Below are 22,784 nucleotides of genomic sequence, written 5' to 3'. Positions count from 1 at the left end.
GAAGTTAGGAAGTGTCATCGGTAGACTTTCTGAACTTTCACAAGTGTTACAGCTCAGTGGAGGAATGTGATCCTTCACGTCCTCCTGGACGCTGATGTTCATGCAATAACTCCCAGTACTTAAGAATGGGCAGCTCTTTTTTTTTTCCTTTTTTTTCCCCATTTCTTACGGGGCTCCCGGGCGCAGGGCGTCCGGCGCCTACATCTCCCAGCGTGCCCCGCGCGGCGGCCACGCGCCTCCACCTCCCAGCAGGCCCCGCGCGGCCGCCCGGCACTACAACTCCCGGCGTGCCCCGCGGCGCCCGGCTCCATCCGGGTGCCGGCAGAGCTGCGGGCGCCTGGTCGCCATTACGGGGCAGCGGCGGCGGCCGAGCCGGGGCCGGGGCCGGGACGGCGCGGAGCAGCCGGGCGGCAGGCAGCGCCGGGCGGCAGGGCAGGGCAGGCGGCGTCGGGCCCCGCGGGGCTCCCTCCCTCCCTCCGCAGCTCCCCCCGCGGCTCGCCCGGAGCCCCGCAGGCACGGCCCGGCCTCCCGCGGCCTTCCCCCGGTTCGAGCGGAGCGCCGAGAAGATGTCGCCATGAAGGAGGCCGAGGCCGCGCTGCGCCGCCCCCGCCGCTCCCCGCCGCGGGCCATGAGCCTGGGCCCCCGCCGGCTCCGCCAGCGCCCGCCGTGCCCCCCCGCCCAGGGCCGCCCCTCGCCCGCCGGGGCGCCCGTTGATGCTGCAGAGCCCGCCCGGCGCCACCCCCGCCTCCGCCCCCGCCATGGACAAGAGCAGCCCCTGCGGCTCCGGTGCGCCCGGCTCCTCGGCCGGCGGCAAAGGGCAGCAGCCGCGGTCCGCGTCGGCGGGGCCCGCCGCCGGGGAGTCTAAGCCCAAAGGCGGTGAGCGCCGGGGGGGGGGGGAGAGGGGAGGGGAGGGTAAAGGGAGAGGGGGGGGAGAAAGGGGAAGGGAAGGGTCCGGGGGCAGCCACGGAAAGGGAGCAGCAGCGGGCTCCAGGCACCCCGGTGCCGAGGTTGGGTGCGTGGCGGAGCCGAGCTGCCTGCCCCCTGTTGCGTTGTTTGTTTCTCAGCTGGCCCTTGGTAGGCTTCCCTCCGGGTCACCGCTGGGGTTTGCTTTCTTTTTCCTTCCTCTTCCAGCCTCGTTTCCTGTTCGGTGAGCTGCGGTTCCTCTTCTTTCTGAAGGGGCATGTTTGATTTCCACTAGCGCTGGAGTAATCGGTTTGAGAGACAAAGCTCTGATTTTGTACTAAGAATGTGTTGGCCTCTGCCAGTTAGAGGAGCCTTAACTTTATTCTGGACTCTAGTTGAGTGCAGTGCTCTGTCTTGCTTAAGGAGGTCTCGCAGCATACCCAGCATTCCCATTACAGGCTGTATTTTGGTAACTTATTTTGGAAGAGTTCAGAGTGCACGTTACTTGCTTATCTGGTACTTTAATCAAAGTGTTGCAGCTGTCAGTGCAAACAGCCAGTTTTGCTGACAGCGCGGGTCGTGATGAGCCACTATGGTCCCTGTCATGCATTTTTTCAAGGTAAGACCTAAACCGCCTCCAGTTCCCTGAAGCTGATCAGGAGCAGAAAGTACCTGGTATCCCTGCATTTTTTCCAAAACCTAAAGACGGGGCGGTAGTGCTTGAAAGGAGCGGGTTTAGTCCCAGAAGCATGAGGAGACTGCCTACAGGTTGCTACAGCACCATCGCCGTACGGATTTCCTTCCGCAGTGCTTTGTTTCTGTAACAGTCACGGTATTCGCAGAGGGTTAACAAAGTTGGTATCTGGGAGGTGTTGCAATCTGGAATGGATTTGCAATTTTTTGGCATCGGTAGCAGGATTTCATGCAGGGCTTTTATTACTGGTAGCCACTGCTGTTGTTTTTCAGTCTCTTATTTCCATTTTCCATGGACAGACCAGTGGAAGCAGGGGATGCCGGATGCTAGGTATGCAGCGGGAGTGTTTAGAACAAGATCTCTGGCTTCAGATGGAACAAAAAAGCATATAAACTCCTCTGTTTACATTGTGACGGGTAGTGTGAAAGCCTGGCAGACCCAAGGCTTTCCCGTTGCAGAGGACTGGTTTCTGTCCCCGTCTTACCAAGGGGCACCTCTGTACGGCAGCCGCCGCTTTAGCGGTGTGCGACGTTGTACGGAGGGAGGGTTGTTCACAGAACATGAACGTTCTTCAGCAGGGGAGTTAAGTCGGCCTGTTCTGCGCTGGTGTGCCTGCGCGTAGAAGAAACAATACCTGGAGTGAGGAAGGAGGTGCAGGCTCTCTGCCATTCCAGCCCCAAATGGAAGGGTTATTAAAGGATTCCTGTGGGTTGCCACATTTTACAAGCTTGAAGCAAGGTCATAAGTTGAGGAGGAGCAGTGAGGATATAAATCCTGATGCGTGTTGCTGTTCTACTCCAATACAATAGACTAACTTTTAATTAAAAAAAAAAAGTTATTTTGAAGACTATTTTTTTAATACAACAGAATTATTTGGCATGACATAGTTCTGCCTCTGAGAGGTTTGTTTCTTAACTAAAGTGGAGGGAGAAGTCTGGGATGAGTTGCTACCCTTACAGTGCCTTGAAGAGGCCTGTATAAAACAGGAACTGTTCTCACAGATGTATGTTTGGGAATCTCTTCTCTGCAGCGTAGTGAAAACTAAAACGAGAAGGGTCGCTTGGGCAGATGAGGGCCAACAACCATGGGCTGAGCACGCAGGCTGCGGTCGTGCTAAGGGGCGGGTGTGTTTTGGTAGCTGTTGAGTGCAAGGTGCTGGCATGTCACCGCACAGGATTTCTTTCTCTGGTTCCGTATTCACCTGGAAATGGCGTGGCTGCCTGTAGCTGGTGTGGCCCGCCCGGTTTCTCCCCTGTTTCAGGAACTGTACAGGAGGTACTCTGAAAACTTTGGGTCTCCTTTGAAGTGGAAAGTATTTGTGATGGACTGCAGCCCGTCCCCAGAAGGCTGACTTTTTGTTTCACTTTTGCACCAGGGGTCACTGTTAAATCCCGTCAAGCTTTTGTCCTTTATGTGCTTTTTAGAGCTGCCTGCTGTGGTCGAGTCCAGCTGAGGAACTGCAGAAATGGCCTCTCCTGCAGCCGTGTAGGCTCTCTGTCCTGGGGAAGTTGTGTTCCAGCTGCCTTTCAAGTTTAGTCTTAGAAATGAAATTAAACTCAGAACTTTCCAACAGAAAAAGTATTTTTTGGTTATAGTGCTGGACCACCAGGAGTCCCATCCCGTGAGGATGGAATAAAGTAGCGAAGGGAATATTGCCTTGTTGGGTGTCTGGGCAGTCCTTGGGACCTGACGGACGGCAGGAATTCTTGTAGACATTCCTGGGCCTTCTTATTACAGCACAAACATACTTTGCTGGGGAGCGTGGCTGCTTATTCACCCCTTGCTCACCAGGATATTTACCTTAGCAGCACAAATCTCTTTGATTTGCTTTCATGCCAGCGCCCTGGGGGCTTAGCACGATCCCTCACCCAGCTCCCCCTTGTGCAGTGCGATTTGCTGAACGCTGCTCAGCTGAAGATGCAGAGATGGAAGGAAGCTGCAGTCCTCGTCCCAGCAGCAACCAGTGCTGCAGCTCCAGGACCAAACTGGGCGCCTGTGGCTGCTGTCTTTAGGCTTGGGAACTTGAACTCCCCTGGAGGAGGAGGTCCTCTGACAAGGTGGTGTCCATCAGGAGAACCCACAGTTTGTAGGGCTCGCTCCGACAGGCAAGGACAGCTTAGTTGCTGGTGTTATAAACTTATACGGACACTACTTTGTAAGTTTTCTCTTGCAGTGTGAACGGGTAAATATATTACAGGTTCAGCCTGGTGAGAGGTGCAGAAGGGCTAACTGAGGACCCGAGTCAAGAATAAGTACCTCACCAGCACTGCTGCTGCTCGTTCCTAACTTGCCAAGAAGTGGGAAAAGAACCCCCCCAAATCCAAACGGGGGGGAAGAAAAGCGGTGTTCCAGTTTACAAACGCCTATTTCAAACTTCTGGTTGTCTGTTGACTTACTTCATTGCTACGCTGATGGCCCAGAATCCCCTAAAGTAATCCTAAATAATTACTCTGGGAGGGGAAACTGCAATCAGTGAAATCAGGTTTAAGTGTTTTTAGACTGTCCTGTGAGGTCCTTCCTAAGGAAGGCACAGGTGGAGAGGATTTCCCTATGAAATTAAGAGTCCTTACAGGGGCTCGCAGAGGCTCTAGGAGCCTGTCTGAAACGGGGCAGCATGCCAGGAATGTGTGTAAACCAGCTGGTGACAAGTCGGTGCCTTTGATGGTGACCTACTTGGTGGAAATTCTCCTGTTAGCTGCAGGTACAAGCTGCCCTTGGACCTCGTGAAGGATCATCAGAACCCACTTCAGGCCGAGTGTGTCCTCTGGAGTTGTTTCCTTCCCCCAGTTCGTGGTTGCGGAAGGAGCTGCCAAGCCGCTATAGGCACAGCAGGCTTGTGCCTCTCCAGGGTGTGCACTGCGGCTGCAGATTTCAGAGGGTGGTTGAGCTCGAAGGTGCCAGGCTCTGCTCGTAGTTAACAGAAGCAGTGCTCCAGCCCCTTCTAAAGGGCTGAATTTGTGACCAGAGCCTGAGGGGTGGTGTTGTAGCCTCTCTCCCACAAACACTCTCAAAAAAAGATCTATCTAAATAATCACCAAGCCAGACTGGGTTACACCCTGAGTGCTTGGCAGCTTCTGGTGTGTATTTTCCTGATAACACCGGGCCCAAGTGCTTCCAGCCTGACTCCTGCTGCGGGGCTGAGCACGGCCGTGGTTCTCGGGGGGTTGGTTTAGTTCTGAATTAAGGGGTTGGCCATTTGAAAGCAGAGTAAGTGATCAGCTCTGGTGACAAAACTTGCTTGCAAAACGACTGTCACATCATGCAAAAGCAGCAGGAGGCTCCTTTGACTTCTCTAGCTCTAGTTGCAGGCAAAGATTGGAGTCTACCATGAGCAGGAAGCAACAGGCCCCCTCAAAGCCCCGTCACGGTGCTCTGATGGAGTGATTTACTACGTGGTTGGATCCTCGGTGATGTACAGTAACGCACGGGCCTTCCGCCCCGTTGCCCCCCTCGATTTGGGGGTGTCGATGGGAGAGAAAACTAAAACTAACCGAAAAAAGTGAGGCTGTGAGGGGTCCTGTTCCAGCTGCTGTGACTGCTCAGGAGGTGGTGCAGGGGAAGGGCCGAGCTGGAGGCACTGGTGATGAAAACTGCCTGTGAGTAACGCGGCCAGGAGTTACGGGACGTGTCTGCTGCCACACAGGGCTTATTTTCAGGGGTGGGGAGGACTGCGAAACGGGAAAGGAGAAACTACCAGGCCTTTAGAGAAGGGATCAGGATGTTGTAGCCAGTGTGAGGCGTTGGCGTGCGTAACGCTGGGTATCTGGGGATGGCTGGGGTGCGCAGACCTCCGGCTGGGCCTGGGGAGTTCACCTCCCCGGTTTCTCAGCCTAACTCCTGTTACAGCTGAAATGGCAGCTGGTGGGAGCGCAGGGTTAACGGGTGGGCGAGCAGCCTGCTGTGTAGCTGAGACACCTCTGACGTTAGGTTAGGGCTATGAGAAGTGTCTTCACAGCATTCATCTTCTGTTCTGGCAGCCTGACGAGGCAGCTGTTTACATGCAGGAAACACCTCTCAAGACCCTGATGGACTTTCCTGCTCTCGTGAGCCTCGATCCCACGGTGTTTTGCTTTGTGCTTTCCCCTCTGTGCCCCGTGTCGCGGCCAGGGGTGTGCGCAGCGCGCTCAGACAAACACTCCTCGCTGCCTGGGTCGGTGGACTTGGTACTTGGGAGCTGGGTTTGTGCCCTGCAAGGCCAAAGCGTTGGGCTCGTCCCTCAGGATCGATCAGCATTTGTTGGTTTTACGAAAGCTAAAGGGTGTTTTTAGAACGGAATTGGATCTGTTGGGGACTTCTACGCGTAGGGGCGGAACTGAGTGCAAATAGGCAATGGGGTCCTGCAAAGTGGGAGACTTCGAGACAAACGCAGGCTGCAGCGTTTATATAAGGATATTCAGAATTTTTATATAGGATATTCAGAAATGGAATGAAAAATGGCCCTGTTACAAAACGTGACAACAACTGGGCATGAAGATGTAGCGTTGGTGTTTACCACTTAACACACAGGTGACACCTCAGGCTGATGTCTGGCGATGATGATTCCAGATCTGGATGAAGAAAACTGAGCTGCTCTAAGCAAATACAAAGCGCAGCAAATAAATCCTTCCGTACTCTTTGACCAGCTCTTTGGACTGTAATAGGAGTGAAATGGTTTGTGGGCTGGAGGAGGTCTTGGCAGAAACACAAGCCCTTTAAGCGGTGCTGGCACCGAGTGCCGGGCCGAAAGGCCGCGCTGCCTCCGGGGCGCTGCGCGTGCGGCGAGCTCGGGGGCTGCCCGTCTGATCCTTGTTTTCTCTTTCAGATGGAAAGAATGCGAATGGATCCAAACAGCGTTATAATCGTAAAAGAGAAACTGCATATTCCAAAAATGAGAACTTTTCCAGTCAGTCCCGTCGCTCCAATTCACAGAAAAGCAAAGCTTTTAACAAGATGCCCCCTCAGAGGGGAGGTAGCGGCGGAAGTGGCAAACTTTTTAGCTCTTGTAATGGTGGAAGACGAGATGAGGTGAGAATTGTAATGCCGTGTCTCCAAGGCCTTCTTTCTTGGGACGAGAGGATCACTCTGACCTGCCTAGATAGGTCTTCTGTATTCAGCTCCTGGGCTGGGAAGGGAAGGAGCGATAAGAGGTGCTAACATCGTTGAGATGCCACATTGAGTGTGAGCAGAACAACTTTGCAACAACAGAAGAGGAGTGCTCTCTGCTCTGAGAGACTTGCAATAAAAAGGAACAGTAAAACTAGTGGAAATGCCACCTGAGGAATGGGTACCTAGGCAGGCCACGTGCATATCTCAGGAAACAAAGGTCCTTCATGACAATATGTAGCGATACAATTTCTAGCTTTTAAAAGTCCGGGATGATTGTGTCTAACCACTTGAGTGTACAAATTTGCACGTGGTAGTGGCATTGGGAAAGTAATCAAATTAGCCTTGGTGACATCAAGATGGAGTAAAACCACACCGGGGCTTCTTATGCTGCTGTGGGTATGAATACTGTAGATCACTGGTGGGTTTGCATTGATACAGAAGATGCTGATTTTTTTCAGTTTTAGCGGATGAGCAAAGCTGCCTACCTAAAATGCTAACTCTGTCAAAACTCACTTGCTGTCTCTGTTCATTTCTCATTCTCTGCTTTGTTATATGAAAACTAACTACAAACGAGTATCATTTGTGCAATAGTAGTCAAATGTGTGTTACTGGCCATATAAAAGAATACTGCCAGGATCTCAACAACTCTCTCCTGTTATTAACCTCGACTACGAGGTATTGTTGGCTTTTACTTGTTGTTACTTGGGTTGTTTTTATGCTCTCCTCCACTTCATCCGTGTGGGGTAAGACCACTCAGTTCTAACTTTCAGGTTCTCATGCACTTTCGCTGCAGTGCTTGATTTGCGGAATGGGAGTAGGAGAAGGTGAGTCAGTGGGTGCTGCGTATTCTGTACATAATCACTGCTGGGGCCTGGGTATCAACTTGTACTGATGATTTCGCAGTAAATTCTAGCAAGTTCTAATAAATGCTGTTGTCTCTTAGGTAGCAGAGGCTCAACGGGCAGAGTTCAGCCCTGCCCAGTTCTCTGGTCCCAAGAAGATTAATCTGAACCACTTACTGAACTTCACTTTTGAACCCCGTGGCCAAGCAGGCCATTTTGACGGGAATGGACATGGCAACTGGGGGAAAAGGAACAAGTGGGGACATAAGCCTTTCAACAAGGAACTCTTCCTACAGGCCAAGTGAGTGGAAGACTAGCAGGGTTCTCAGACTTCTACAGAGACAGTAAGCCGTAAGGAACAATCGGCCAGGGAATTGTTTGATCTTGAATACTTTTCCAGGGTAAAGTTACCTCTAGTGTTTTTAGTGCTTGTGACTATACTTGGAAGGGAAAAAAATATATTAACAAGGTATCTGATTGCCCGAGTCTTTTGGACACAAGCCAATTAGTCTTCTGCCTTAATTTTCCAGCATCGTCTGTGGAATATGACACTCCATTTGGGAAGACTTATGTAGTTCCCTTATGGAAGGTTATCGTTTCTTTCAAAAAAACCAGCATGTTGAGATGGTAGGGGTAGCAGTTTCTGGATTAAAGCTAATCTGAATTTAAGTCCCAGAAGCAGTTACTCATATGGGTCTCTTAATTCTTAAACTGCTTTTTCAGGTTGGCTTCACATCACAGATCCCTAAGTATGTAATAGTAACCCAAACAATGATCAGTGTGGTAATCCAGCAGCAGAATTTCTTTTGACTGGTAGTAACGGTCATTTTCACTGAAATTTGAAGTGCTTCCCATATCACTTCCCATATCTGATCATGTTAAATATAATAAAAACTATTTTCAGTGTTAATGCTTCTAATTTTTCCCTATTGGTTTGTGACTTGATTTTCACTTAATGTAGTGAAGTCTGCTTGCGGGATCTCTAGTAGTTCTACCTCTTGTAAGCATGCTCTTTCCACTTGTGGATTCCCTGTTTTTAAGAGATCCTTGATGGAGCTGGCTCTGTTTCTTCCATTTTTCTGAACAAACGTTCTGCCTGGCTCACTCTGTAGGTAGCATGCAATGCTATGTCTAACTGAAATTAGACATGTCTGTATTCTGGGAACCTGATCGTGAACTGAACTCTGTTGGGTTTTGTTGGTAGAAGTTACCAAACTTCTGCCGAACTGTGTCCAGTAGTTTTATGCTGGACAAAGAAGAAGCTCTGAGAATCCTATGGGATAGTTCTCCAAGAATTTTTAGAAACAACTGAGTGGATCATCTGTCTCTTTGCCTTTCCCCAGCTGCCAGTTTGTTGTCTCTGAAGAACAGGACTACACAGTCCACTTTGCTGATCCAGATACCTTGGTCAACTGGGACTTTGTGGAGCAAGTGGTCAGTTGTGATGGGCTAGATGTTTTTTTTTTTCTTATTAAGAAACTCTATCTGTCTTTAACTGCTTCTTTGTGATGTTACGTAAAACTCAGCTGTTTCTGAGCTTCAGGCCTTTTCTGTCACTCCCACAATACTGGGAATGATCTGTCATGGAATATATTATGAAGTACTTTGATGACAGGAAAAGAGAAGTGTTAAAATCTATTAGGAAAATTAGCAGCTTCTTCTTGCTTTCGCAGATGGGAGCTCATCAAAAATAGTATCTGACATTCTGTAGACTCAGTCCTTGTGATCGAGATATTAACAGAAAACTTGGGCGTGAGTCCATGAAAGAGGACTAGAGTGTAGAATTTTGAAGAATTATCTTGTGCATAGGTGGCCCATCTTGCCTAGCAACAAAGTGGAAAATCTCTTGATAATTGTGGCCAGAACTTTGGGTTACCTCAAGTAGAAACTTAGTCTGTGAAGACTAGTCATCATGGATGGTGTAGCTTGTGGGGAGGTACGTTTACTGTTACCTGGCCCTGCGAGAGAACTGAAAAATCAGGTGCTTGGTTGGCTGTTTTGTCTCTGCAACATACAGATGCTAACAGAACATCTGACTAAACTAGAATGTTCATGAAAATAGCTAAGTTCAGTCTCTCAGTTAAACAGCACTGCACAATTGTGCTGGTGTGAGGTGACAGTTCATTTGCTGACTTCTTCGTGTCTGAATTCAGATGGCGATGATGTTGCTAGCTCTTAAGAGATGATGTACACAAGGGGAAAACATGAGAAGAGTTGCTCTTTTGATGTCATTAGAGTAAAAATAGATGGGTTGGCTTTGAAGGCTATTCCACGTTGACCAAAATGGTTATTTAGTTCATGGTGTACATAATTTCCTGGTAAATAAGCAGAACCTGAAGAACTGGAAGATTAATGTTAGAGTAGATCTTACAGGTTTAGTTTCTGAGCTACAGAATGATTTCCAAGTCTATAACTTGTACTATTCCTCTCGTGTGCTGTTTCAGCGAATTTGTAGCCATGAAGTACCCTCTTGCCCAATCTGTCTGTACCCGCCTACAGCAGCAAAGATCACCCGCTGCGGGCATATCTTTTGTTGGGCATGTATCCTTCACTATCTCTCCTTGAGTGAGAAGACCTGGAGTAAGTGCCCTATTTGTTACGGCTCTGTTCACAAGAAGGATCTTAAGAGGTGAGGCTTGATATCTATTAAATGATATATATCACTGAAATATTATTTTTACCCTGTAAAAATAATAACCTCCTCCTTATGTTGCAGTGTTATTGCTATGGAAACGCGCCAATATGCAATTGGTGATGTCATTACGATGCAGCTTATGAGAAGAGAGAAAGGTGTTCTGATAGCACTGCCCAAATCTCAGTGGATGAATGTGGTGCAGCCTGTTTATGTTGGAGGTGAGTATATCTGAGTACTGGTGGTTGGCATCCTGCTCCTAGCTGTGGCTTGGACTTGTCTAAAGAAGATTTCCCATGGCAATGCCATGCTGCCATCTTAAAATAGTTCACACCACAAAGCATGGGTTTTGGTAGCTGAAAACCTTAATGACCACATCTTAATAATAAGCAATCTACCCATACTTTGTGTTTTCTAAGACTTTAACTTGTGTTCTGTTTCCCTTCAACTTATTGCACTGCACACTCCTGCTTTCTCAATTTTTGTTATAGCTTGATGTGTGTTTTTTCTTGTACAGTCATTGGTGTCATTCTTGCTGCTTTTGTTGGCTCTTCAGTGTCCTTAACTTTTGCCTTCTGGCTCCTCGTTCTACAGCTTAGGAAAAAATAACAGTGTCTAAGCTATTTCAAGGATGTATTCTTCAACAAGGTTTTCATCATCTTCACTTATCGACTAAGATCTGTGAACGATTTGGGGAAATAGTCAAAATTATTGCAAACCTATTCCAAACATCTGTTGCCTGACTTCTACAGTTTTCTCCAGTCAAGTACTGTGACTAATGCATCATCATCTTATCTGTTGGTATCATGAAAATTTGGTGACTAAAGAAATAATTTTACTCAGCATTGCTGTTTTGTGGGCTGTCTTGGCTCGCTTCAGTTTGCAGCCGCATTTGCAAAAAGCTGTATGTGTTTAAGCTCTCTGTAAAAAGTCAAGTCTGCTAACTCACGATGGGTATCCAGCATGTGCTTACATGTCCCTCAGCCTTTGAAAATAAAGGACTCTAAATCCTATTATAAAACAACAAACCCTTCTATCCTTCAATCCAGTACCAGATTTGAGATCATTCCAAACCCAGAAATCTTACCATTAATGGGATGTTCTGTAGACACAGTCCTTAAAAGAGGTTGGACTCCTGGGTCCAGTGAATATGTGTGTGATGTGATTCTGTACTTGCTGTAAAGCTTATCGTTAAGACAAGTGCTCTCGTAACAAGATGACTAATTTTTGCTGAACCTTGGAATTCTTTAGTTTATCGGTTTCTGCTGTGCTTCCTGTAAAAGACTAATAATGTTTTGTACAGGTTTTGAATACGTAAGGTTTATGAACTAGTTTGAGACTAAAAAGAGGTAGGTCACTTCTGCAAAACTTTCCAGTTGCAGTATTTTTGAGTATATAGAGAAGAGGAAGAAGCTGCAGGGTGGATTTTGCGGAAGCTTTGGCCATCCAGGGCTTCTCAGGGGAGATGCTTCCACAAAAAAGCAGCTTGGACTTGATTTTTTGATACTTAGCAACTGAGTTGTGAAGTTGCAGATAAACTGCTGTGTCAGGGAGATCCGTGTAGCAGAGAAGGTGTGTGGCAGGAGCTTGTGTCATCAATGGTATAAAGTAACATGCGGAGTTTGTATCAAACTCTTTCTAAATATTGTCCACTTGGCAGTGGATTAACTCAAAGTTGAGCAGTAATGAACCTGCAGAAGAAATGGTGGTTCCTGATGCCAGTTCAAACGGGTGCCTCTACACGAAGATATTGATTAGTTTGGTGCTCCTTCTGTTCAGATGACCAGCACAGCCAGTATTCCAAACTGCTTCTGGCATCCAGGGAGCAGGTCCTGCAGTTGGTGATTCTGGAGGAGAAAGCAGCATTGCTAAAACAGTATGAGGAGGAAAAACATACCCCGGAGGCATGCTTTATTGAGGCTGCTATCCAGGAACTGAAGGTGAGAACCTCTTTGGCTGTTTTTAGTAACGTTATTTTTAACAGTATGTTGAGCATTTATCTTTCGCTGCTTAAGTGGTTGTGTGTGATTATTCTGGTCTCCGTGATTGATGTACATACTAGCAAGATGGTGATGTTTACTGCTAGAATAGCAATATGAACCTTGGAGGAGATTGTAGCCTTTGGGCTCCTGCTATCTGATGTGACATTCAAGATAACAGAACAGAATGCATTTTATTAAAGGGTATTCCTTCCATAAAATGGTATGGTATTCCTCCCAGAAATGCGAAAGAGTTCTCATTTAAAAGGATGATAGTTTTCCCTTTCAGGTCTAGTAATTCCTAGGATAACTCCTGTCAAACAAACATAAGCAAGCCTGTAGAATATTCCTTTTAAAAGAAGCCTTTACGTGTCCTGCAGTAGAAGAGGACCACTCTTCAATGGTCTGTCTTTGTCACAGATGTGTTGTAGATCTATGAAAACTTGAAGTATAGAACAAGGCTAAAGATAATTATGGTGATAGTCTCCTGGCTAAAACAGGAAACTGCAACTTGTTCTCTTTGAATGACCTGTAGGAGCGAGAAACAGCACTCTCAGCTGACAAGGATAAAAGCAGTGGCATTGCTGGAATTAGTGCAGCTGTGGAAGAATTGGTCCTAGACAGCTCCAAGTCTACGGAGCCTGCAGTTCTCCATGAGAAAAAGGTGTGTAACAGTGGTGTTTGGGTGGATCTTGTTGATTCCTAGTCCTGCGACTTTACACTGTGGTGTAGGGTGAACTGGTACCAAAGATTTTTGCAGAAATGATCATCTTTTGAAAGGGGTGATTGTGGTACTAACTGTATGCTCTCCGCTATGGTAGTGTGGCATGGAGTATCTATCTGCATTCGATGAGAAGCTTGTGGAGCCTTGCTCTGATCTGGCAAGTTCCTTTTTGCCTCCTGTGGAATCAGAAGAGGCAATGCTGGATGAAGAGGAGGTACCTGAGGTGGATACCGTAGGGGAACCTGATGTGAAAACTACAGAAGAATTAAATCCGGCTGAAACAAGCTACCAAGAATGTAAAGATACAATTAGCAGTGGACATCATAACAATTCTCCTTTTTACTATTTCTATCAAGGTAAGTGCAATGAAATCCTGGAGTCATGGGGGCAGAGGTGCATCCTTTGGGATCCTTTTTGGGGAAGGCACTTGTCAGGTCAATAGATTCAGCTAAACTGTGAAATACAACTTCTAGACTTTTAGAAAGGAGTTTTAGTTTCATTACTGGTGAATGGACTGAGGTGGGGAGAAGAGTATTAAAGATTAACAGGCAAAGATCAACTGATGACTTCTTGTCTTACAGCGGAGGATGGGCAATGTATGTATCTGCACCCTGTGAATGTTCGGTGTCTTGTTCGTGAATATGGCAGCTTGGAGAAGAGTCCAGAGAAGATAACTGCAGCTGTAGTGGAGATAGCTGGCTACTCAATGACAGAGGTAATTATTTCATCTTCGTGTTTTAGTAATTTGATCTTTGCAGCTGGCAGATGAGATGTTTCTCTTCGATAATGAGAAATAATTACTATGAATGGGTAGGCATGCTTATCTGTGAAGGTCATCTGTGTAAGGTGCAGTACTTTAAGTTGATTTTGATAAGCAGACTGCAGTCTAATTGCTTTCTCCTACTAGAAGGTAGGAAGTTTCAGGAGAAAGGGAATTGTAAGCTTAACATTGGTTTGTTTTTAAGAGCAGCTTGAACTAGGCACATCTTTTTGAACCTGAAGGAGTTTTCTGCAGCATCTGTCTTCAGCAAACAGCTGTTTCAGAGCATCAAGGGTAGAGGTGGGATGTTAGGTAAAATAAGAGGGTGGAAAGTAACTTCAGTGTTTGAGATAGAGGCATCTCTGAGGCAGGGAGGGTGCTTAAGACATTGAAGTTCTAGAAAAGAGAATGGATCTTGAATTCCTTTGCCTTGGTTAAATTACTGTAAGAACTGGCATATGCAATAACCGTTACATGTAATTCCTAATTAATTTTTAATAAAGTGTATGTTTGAGTAAGAATGGGTGCAGATATAGTGAATTCTCTTCAAGTTTTTCTTCTCTGCAAGGAAAAATACTAAACTCAGCTTGTTTCCATCAAGCAAAGTGGAGGTTGACAGACAAAAGAATTTAAGTGCAAAAGGCAAATTCAGTCTAGTGCAAGCATAAGTGCAGCAGAGGACTGGTGTTGTAGAATTTTATTCCAGTGATGTGAGAAGGGAGGAATAACAAGAAGATCAATAACTGAACTGGAGTAATTTTATCCAAACAAAATTATGATGTAGTTGGTGGAGGTTTTGGAGCATTTGTTTCTGACTCAAGGTATCGTTCACACTTTAGTATTTTATAAAAATGATTATTGTGTTACTATGCTGTGTTTTTTTTTTTTCATTTGATGTGATGAAGGGTAAGTGTTGTCTCCACAGCTATTCATCAGTATGGCAGCCTCTAGACCTTGTTGCAATGATGTATCTGCTCTTTTTTTTTTTTTTTTTTTACATCAGGATATAAGACAGCGTCATCGTTACCTCTGTCACTTGCCCCTCACCTGTGAGTTCAGCATTTGTGAACTGGCTCTGAAGCCACCTATCATCTCTAAGGAGACTTTAGAGCTTTTCTCAGGTTGGTACTACCTTTCCACTAGTCTCTGTCAGTGGATCTGTGGGGATGAAGTGGGAGTAGTTCTCCCTTAATGGCAGAAAAAGGAATGTAAAGAGCAGCTTTACTCCTTTTTCGTCAGCTGTGTGCTGACTGTTTAGTCAGAACAACCCCAATTCACTGCCGTAACGACAACAATTATGCAAAGAATAAAAAGGCCTGACTACTTGGAACAGCATATGTTGTTTTGTAAGCATGTCTTGTTGCTAATGTGTTATAACTGAACATGTTCACAAAGTAAAACATTGCCAAAGTATCGGTGTGGTTTTTATATCCAATGTTGTGTGTTGCTCCTAGATGACATTGAAAAGAGGAAACGCCTACGGCAGAAGAAAGCTCGTGATGAACGACGACGTGAACGCAGAATTGAGATAGAAGAAAACAAGAAACAGGGCAAATGTAAGTCTTGCTGGTGGATTCCCACTCATCTTTAGTTGCTGAGCTGATTTCTTGAGCTATAGGATGAACTCCAAGGCCTTTAGTTTGTAGGGTGTACTTAGAGTGAGATTACAGTGTATTAGGACCAATCTCTGTAGAGTAAAAAATGCAGTTTTAGGGCATTAAATGATGTTGTGCTATTCCTGCATAGTTAGATGTTATGGGAGAGAGACGGCATTTGAGGGCACAACTATTTTTCCTTGGTATATACAGCTCTCAGGATTCTTGATTTCTGTTTTTATAGTAATCGCTGTATAGAGTGGAAAGTGAAGAAGGCCAAAACAGTTGCCTGGGAGCTGCTTCCATCCAGCAGCTGGGCTTGTACTGGTCTCTAAAGTAGCGGATGGGAAGAAAATATTTGAGCTGGCATCTCCTTGAATTCTGAAACAAGTTGCATATTGACAGTCTTCCTCCACCTTGTGTAGTGCTTTAATTCAAAGCCTCTTTCTAGATCCAGAGGTCCATATTGCTTTAGAGAATCTGCAGCAGTTTCCTGCTTTTACATCTTGCCATGGAGAAACCAGCATTGATCATCAGAGCTTCTGTCCTTCTCCTCTTGGCAGAAGCCCTGTGTTTCAGACAGGTGAGCATCTGCAAAAACATTACATCTAGTTCTTGGTGGTTCTCTGGGGATCTACTGCTCAGGTCATCAGACTAAACTTCCTTAATACTGACCAAAAACGACTCTCCTAGATTGCCTGCGAGATCATACACAGAAGACTGAGACTGCTGAGATTCTGGTTGTTTGTCTGCTTTTTACTGCTTCTACTTTAGTGACAATGATACCTACACTGTAGTTATCGTACCTTTTCAATCTTTGCCGAGGCAGAAGGGGATGGGATTGAGGGAAGGCAGAAGAGTGTATATGCCAGAAAAACACCACTAGCATTTTTTCTTTCTACCTTCTCCATCTTCCCCTCACGTTGTAGTAGAATAAAACATAACTGATAAGCACTCAGGTTGTTGTCCAGTTATGCTTGCCAAATGTTTTACCTTGCAGTTCATAAAAAAAAAAAAAAAAAAAAAAAATTAAATAGAAGCTATTCTTAAATGCTTTTTTCAAAACGAGCAAACAAAAGGCACCCAAAAACTAATTCAAAAACAAAATCACCCTGCAAATCTTCCTTAAATAAAAACAGTGAGGAAATTCAGGAGTTTCCACTGTGTGATTAATGGATGGAACTGGTAGGATAAATATGGTTAATTACAGAAAATAGGAAAACCTTTTATTTTTGTGATTTTTGTAATTTTTATTTTTGTAACTGCCTTTGCCAAATGCTGTTGGCTTTAATTAACTGCTTCTTTTCTCTGTAGAGTCTATTCCAACTCCACTGTCACCTGCTGCCAGCCAGGCCAGCCCGTTGCTCTGTGGGAGCTTAGAAGAAGACTCTCCATTCCCATCCTTTGCCCAGGTAAGCCACGTGACAGAGTAAATCTTGTCGGAATTACTGGTGTCTTAGTTAGGGTTGGGTCTCAGAGTACAATTGCTTCCTCACAAAAACAACGTGGGATGAAACTTACAGAGACAGCATAGGCTTTGAGTGCTGGAAGGGGTGCCTAGATACCCTTGCCACTTTGGGATATGCAGGATTGTTCTGGTGCATGGGGTTTAATCAGATCTTATTACTTTTTTGATAGATGTTGAGGGTTGGAAAGGCAAAACCGGAAACGTGGCCCAAACCTGCTCCAAAGGCTAGAGGTAAGAAAACTTGGTGTTGCTATGTTGGCTTCCTTTCTGTGCATCTAAATCTTAAGAAATCTTACAGCTTCACAAGAAACATCTGGAGTGTGGAGAGGCACCTGCACTGCCAAGGTTTTATAAAGCCCTCTCCTTTCCTTTCTTCCAGATGAGAACACTCTGGCGCTCCCTGTGCCAGCGGATAGTGATGGAGAAAGTGACAGCTCTGACCGCATGCCTGTGCCCAGCTTTCAGAATTCCTTTAGCCAAGCTATTGAGGCAGCCCTCCTGAAGCTGGACAAACCGTCTGCAGCTGATCATTTGTCAGGTAAGGGTGGGAGTTGGAGGAGAGTGAAGAAATTCTGAAGTAGGAAAAAAAATACTATTTCTCCTTCTGATAGAAGTGAGAGAAGGAATTTGGGGGACCAAAAATTGGCTGCAGAACAGGTCTGAAGTGTATCAGGTTGTCTTTTATGAGCATCTTGATTAGGGCTTCTGTTAGCCCAAAGCAGCTCTCTTAGAGGGAGGAGTTGAGAAAATCTCCAACTAGCAAAGAATCCTGTTAGGGCAAAGATGTCTTTTGGTCATCATGTTTACCGTCTCTGTTGGAACTTAATATAAGCTTTATCTCGAGGACGTTTAGGTTATGCGCTTCAAAGATGCCTAGCCTGCTGAGCAGCTGAACTGCCGCTGAAGTTTGACCAAAATGTCAAGATACCGCTAGCTGGAATTTCAGACTAGGGAGTCTGAAACAAATTGAGATAAACTGATAAAACTCATTTATAATGCTTGGTTCTGTTTGGAGGCTGCATTGAGTGACAGAGAACTGGAGGCAAGAGGCAGGGAGTTGCAGTGCGATTAAGCTCCAGTTGTAATGGTTTTTGGACATGGATGAAAGCAGTATCTGCCTGAAAGGCAAACTGCTGCACGCTTACAGTCCTAGAGTCTGCCATTGCAACAGCAACTTTAGAATCAGTTCGGCATGTTTCTAGGTGCACGTAGATGTGGCAGTCTCTTAGTTTGTCTGCAGTAATTTTTTTATAAGCTACCTGGTGGTCAGTGAGTTGACAGGAAGTGTCACAAACTGATAAAGTCATTTAGGAAGGGAAGACCATTTATTGTTTTCCTGTGTGACATTCCTGTTCCATGAGAAAAGTGACAATATCATTTTAATTCTTCACAGAGGAAAAGGGAGGCAAGAAAAGAAAGAAACAGAAGCAGAAGCTACTGTTCAGCACCTCTGTTGTTCACACAAAGTGATTCTGCTATTCAAGAGAAGTTTCCTCTCCTGGTTTTCTTTTCCTTTTGCTTTGTTTTGCTGCTAATAGTTTAAGTATTTGAATTCGGACAGACTAAACTTGCGTTTCCAGGGTTTCTAAGGGTTCAGGAGGAAACCATGACAGTGAAAGTTGAAGTAAGATCTTTTTATTCCAACTTACCGAATCGGTTTATACTGAAACAAAGTTTTGAAACAACCCAGAGACCATTCAGCAAAGGCTTCTAGTCTGTGCCATGTCAATTCTTTTGGCCTAATAAGCAGTATGGAAGTGTTTACATCTGCGTGGCACTGCCAGCCTGTTGCAGTATTGCCTAAGCGAAGGGACAGAGAGCCTTTACTTCCCCAGAAGTATTCATGCACAGAAGTCTGTCTGATTGTGGCAGCAGTACTGTTTCAGTAAAGCTGTTAAACTGCTCTCTTCAGAAACTGGTTTCCTCTGAGCTGGGAATGGGCAAAAGAGCTTCCTGGCTTTAAAGTGTTAGCTGCTGTCTGTTCTGTTTCTAAAGAGCAAGAATTCCTCCTGTTCTCCTGGCTTTGAAAGACTTAAAGCTGAGGCGAGCGTAAAGCAGAACTTGGCTAGTTGGTTTTGAAGTGACTCTTGCTGAAATTGTGTATTTCAAAATGCATACTGGCACTAGTGGTAGAAGGAACTCCTGGCTTATTGCAGCTGTTCAACTCTGTTTTAATGTGGGTGAGTGAGGCTGCTAATTTTTTTCTTTTTTGCCAACCATGGCCAACAAATCCTTTGTAACCAGATCATCTAGAATAAACACTCCACCCTAGGGCTCTAGCTAACTACATGAATGTTACGACAGTGGCTCCTCTTGAATTGGAAGACCAACTGATAGCTGGAGTCCACAGATATTTTATCCCCCAGCAAGGAACACAGATGGGTTTTTTGCACTGGGATAAGGGCCTGTATCTGCTTGGTTCTGGGACGTGAGTTGATCTGCACTAAGCACCTCGGGTTATAAACATGCCTCTTCTGGACCCCTGCCCCCTCTTTTTTTGGGTGGTCGTATTCTGCACTGCTTGTGGTTTGATTTAAAGCTAATGAGTTAAGTGGTGTGGATTTTGTTAAATAAAATGAACTGTAGGTGTAATGTACCAGTCAAGGCCAACAGTTGCAATAAATCATATGCGCACACTTAAAATACTGCAGACTTCTTGAGCTGTAACTTGAACTCTTACATCAACACGGAGCGTAATACCACTTTCAGTAACACCTTTAAACCTTAGCATCCTCCTGACAGACTTCCTTTCAGGGAGCTGGTATGAAGTACCACCTGATTTACGGGGCAAGACTGACGTGTATCTTCAGCCCCACCTGCACCAAGAAGTGAGCTGCCTGCACTCACAGAGGTTTTGGAAAGTTCATGTGCTTCCAGTAAGGAGCAGACTGCTCACTCTGACCCTGCTGGTATAGTCATGGGCTGTGTCCCTGTTTTAAAAAGCTTAATATATTGATGCCTGATTTCAAAACAATAGGCTCCCTGTTACACAAGTGCTTCCTCAAGGCGTGTGTGCAAGGGAAGCTAGTACCAAAGAGTACACACTTCACAAGACACTGTATGCAGCTGTTAACTAGAAAGAAGAGGGGCGACTGGGGAGGTAAAAAATATTTGTTACTACAGGAGGAGAGAGGAAATGCTTGCGAAACACTCTGAAAGCAGCTTAATTTCACACTTGGTCACAATTAACTACACTTGATGGAAAGACAGCACAGCTTGTCAAGAGAGTGCAAAGAAACTGAGACAAGTGCCTAAAAGTGGTAGCACAGCTTGTTAATGCTTCAAACGCATCTTGGGAAATGATTGGTGAGGGAATAGAAAGCCACTAAGCACGAAAGATTCAAGTATGCAGTTAACTGTGTTCACAATGCTATTGTTTCCTACTTGTAACAGTATTTTTAAGTCATGAAACAGGAGTAACTACTTAAGTGTCTAACCATTATCTGTTGTTTATTACCCCTACACCGTTATAGTCAACTTTTCTTTGCGGTGGCAAGGGAGTAGCTGGAGCTGGTACAACTCGCCTCCACTTGTCACTAGAACAAGTAAGGGAAAATAACGCAGGCAGGGAACTGTCCCTCCTGCAGGGGCAGTCTCCGAAGGGCAGCATCTTCAAGTTGTGTCTCGTTTTCCTATGGATTCAAGAGATGCTACCAGCAATGCTACTTTCCTGTAACTGATTGGTGTAACCTTAATAAATATTTAAGCAGTACTTGTACCTATGAGTTTTATAATGGGTTGGACTGCGGTGAGCCTTAAAGTTCTACCGTGCATTCCCTGTGCTTCCTACTGCCGTATACGCAACTGGTGCTTTTGTGACTCAAAACAATGGATATCCCTACAAATAACAGGTGCACTTGAAGATAAGGTCCAAAACTAAAAGATGTTAATGCTCTCTCTGTATTGAAGGAGAAAAACTTCATTCCTTGTCTGTGCCACCTGCCTAAAGCTCGTTTCTACCTCAGCATGAAGATCACGTTGAGCTACTGTGGTCTTTAGGAGTGTGCAAGGTTTTGATTCCTGGAGTAAAACAGACAAGTAACCCACTTAAGTATAACACAATTTAAGAAAACAAAACATTTTATTATTCAAGAACACCTGGAATGGGGAAAGGAAGTCTAAATGTGGACAGGTGCTCTTCCCAGCCCTTGCTTTACTTACTACAGAAAATGATTGGTATCACCTTGATTACACCAGTACAGAATAGAGGTGAATAGCAACAAGTAATATTCAGTCTGTCTCTGTGTCATCCTCCTCTTCCTCATCTCCACTTTGAGATTGCCTTTCTGTAAGGGAACAGCTCAACACTGACTGCCGGATGCGCTGTCTTTCCTCTGCAAAAAAGAGGGCAACAGAGGGTCATTACTCGATCTCTTCACACGTGCTGGATGTCCTCAACTTGTAAAGAAAGGCACATTTCTCAGTTCCAGGAGCTGGAAGTAGCCCTGCGCATCCTACAAGAGCTCCAGCAATTCAGGCTGCTCTTCAGGAAAGCGGCTGGAGGAACTCACCTTCATTTGTACAGTTTTGCAACAACGTCAGCAGCTGTCTTCTGTTATGCTGGATTAGAAACTTCTGACATGACCTTATGGTACCTATAGGAGTCACAAGAACGATATGTAACAGTTTTTGAAACCATGAAATCAAGCGTTATCATATAAAGCATGAAGATCTTTGTATCACACAATAAATACCCTGGGTACCAGCTTTATTAATGCAAGTGATAAGAAGCGTGTCTAGACTGTGCTTCTCCAATGATGTGATGATAACAATAATTTCTAACAAGCAGTGCCGCTTCTTTGTCCCTAGCGGTTAATTTTCAGGACAGGGATGATGCTATACTTTGAAAAATTTTTTTTTAAAATTAACGTAACGCAGTATGTACTGCTCTGGTTGCTCGCTGTAACAAAGACTCCTGCAGCATTACCGAGGGTCTGAACACAGGGGGCTGCTGCCCCTTATCTAGGGCCACTTGTGACGAAGCACAGCGCCCGCCGCGCTCCGGGGCTCACCTCCGATGTGCAGGGTGCTGAGGAAGCAGGGGCAGCGCAGCCCGCGGCTCTCCAGCTGCCTGACGAGCGGCAGCGCCGAGCACAGCAGCCGGTGGAAGTCCTTGCGGCAGCGCAGCAGCACGGTGCCCGTGTAGGCGTTCAGGTACTTCACTGCGGGACGCGGCACCGCTCGGCGCCGGCACCGACCCCCGGCCCCTCTGGGGGGGCCTGCCCGGGGGGGGGGGTGTCCCCTTCCTTCCCGGGGTGGGCTCCTCCCTCCCGGGGGTCCCCTTTTTTTTCTTGGGGAGGGGTCCCTTCCCAGCGGGGTCCCTTCCTTTCCCGGGGGTCTTTCTTGCCGGGGGTCCCCTTCCCTCCAGGGGGTCCCCTCCCTCCCGGGGGTCGCCCCTTCTTCCTGGGGGGCCTTCCTGAGGGGATCCCTTTCTTTCCCGGGGGGGGTTCTTCCCAGGGGGGGTCCCCCTTCCCAGGGAGGGTCCCCCTTCCCAGGGGGGTTCCCCTTTCTTCCTGGGGGGTCCTTCCCTTCCTTTCCAGGGGGTCCCTTCCCTCCCGGGGCTCCCCCTTTCTTCCCGAGGGTCCCTGTCCCTTCCCGGGGGGGTCCATTTTTCCCGGGGGGGTCCCGTCCCTTCCCTTCCCTTCCCTCCCGGGGGTCCCTCCCGCCCCGCCGCCACCTGTGAAGGACACGGAGCAGCAGGCCAGCCCGTAGTCCCCGTAGGCCCTCGCGATGGCGTCCCTGACGGCGGTGGCCACAGCGCGGTCCTCGATGCAGTGCCGGCCCCGCGGCTCCTCGGCCACCACCTCGCACAGCACGTACCTGCGGGGGGGGGGGGGGGGTCACCGGGGGCCCGGCCGGGCCCGAACCCGGCACCGCGCCGCTCACCTGTTCTTGAAGCGAACCATGCCGCCGCCGGACTGACGAAGCGCCCAGCCAATGGGAGAAGCGCTTCCGCGCGCCGCAACCAATCGTCGCCGCGCGGAGGCGGGGATAGAGGAAGGACTTCCCGTCCTGACGCCTCCACGCGGCCCTGCCCTTTCCTCCAGGTGCTGGCTGCGCGCACGCGCGTTGTGTGCCGTCCCCCCCTCCCCCGGGGCGACC

At 46.9% G+C, this 22,784-nt stretch overlaps 2 protein-coding genes across 2 annotated transcripts; one reads left to right on the top strand and one right to left on the bottom strand.

The window, feature by feature from the left end:
• The first annotated feature begins 311 nt into the window (after positions 1-311).
• On the top strand, positions 312-20,394 carry RNF10 (ring finger protein 10). Its single transcript, XM_080559133.1, has 17 exons — positions 312-876; positions 6,399-6,601; positions 7,626-7,825; positions 8,868-8,958; positions 9,969-10,153; positions 10,241-10,377; positions 11,936-12,096; positions 12,671-12,799; positions 12,957-13,215; positions 13,441-13,574; positions 14,623-14,740; positions 15,074-15,175; positions 15,666-15,797; positions 16,529-16,626; positions 16,853-16,913; positions 17,062-17,220; positions 18,076-20,394. The coding sequence occupies exons 1-17, from the start codon at positions 714-716 to the stop codon at positions 18,150-18,152; spliced, it is 2,409 nt and encodes an 802-aa protein (XP_080415259.1). The 5' UTR covers positions 312-713; the 3' UTR covers positions 18,153-20,394.
• Positions 20,395-20,744: 350 nt separating this feature from the next.
• On the bottom strand, positions 20,745-22,720 carry POP5 (POP5 homolog, ribonuclease P/MRP subunit). The gene is made up of 5 exons (XM_080559179.1): positions 22,569-22,720; positions 22,360-22,502; positions 21,695-21,844; positions 21,194-21,277; positions 20,745-21,016 (listed from the first exon to the last, which is right to left on the bottom strand). The coding sequence occupies exons 1-5, from the start codon at positions 22,586-22,588 to the stop codon at positions 20,913-20,915; spliced, it is 501 nt and encodes a 166-aa protein (XP_080415305.1). The 5' UTR covers positions 22,589-22,720; the 3' UTR covers positions 20,745-20,912.
• Between the last annotated feature and the right edge of the window lie 64 nt (positions 22,721-22,784).

Source organism: Anser brachyrhynchus, assembly GCF_964034855.1.
Source record: "Anser brachyrhynchus genome assembly, chromosome: 17".
Lineage (NCBI taxonomy): Eukaryota > Metazoa > Chordata > Aves > Anseriformes > Anatidae > Anser > Anser brachyrhynchus.
The sequence above is the reverse complement of the archived record's forward strand: the minus strand, read 5'-3'. Positions and strand labels throughout refer to the sequence as shown.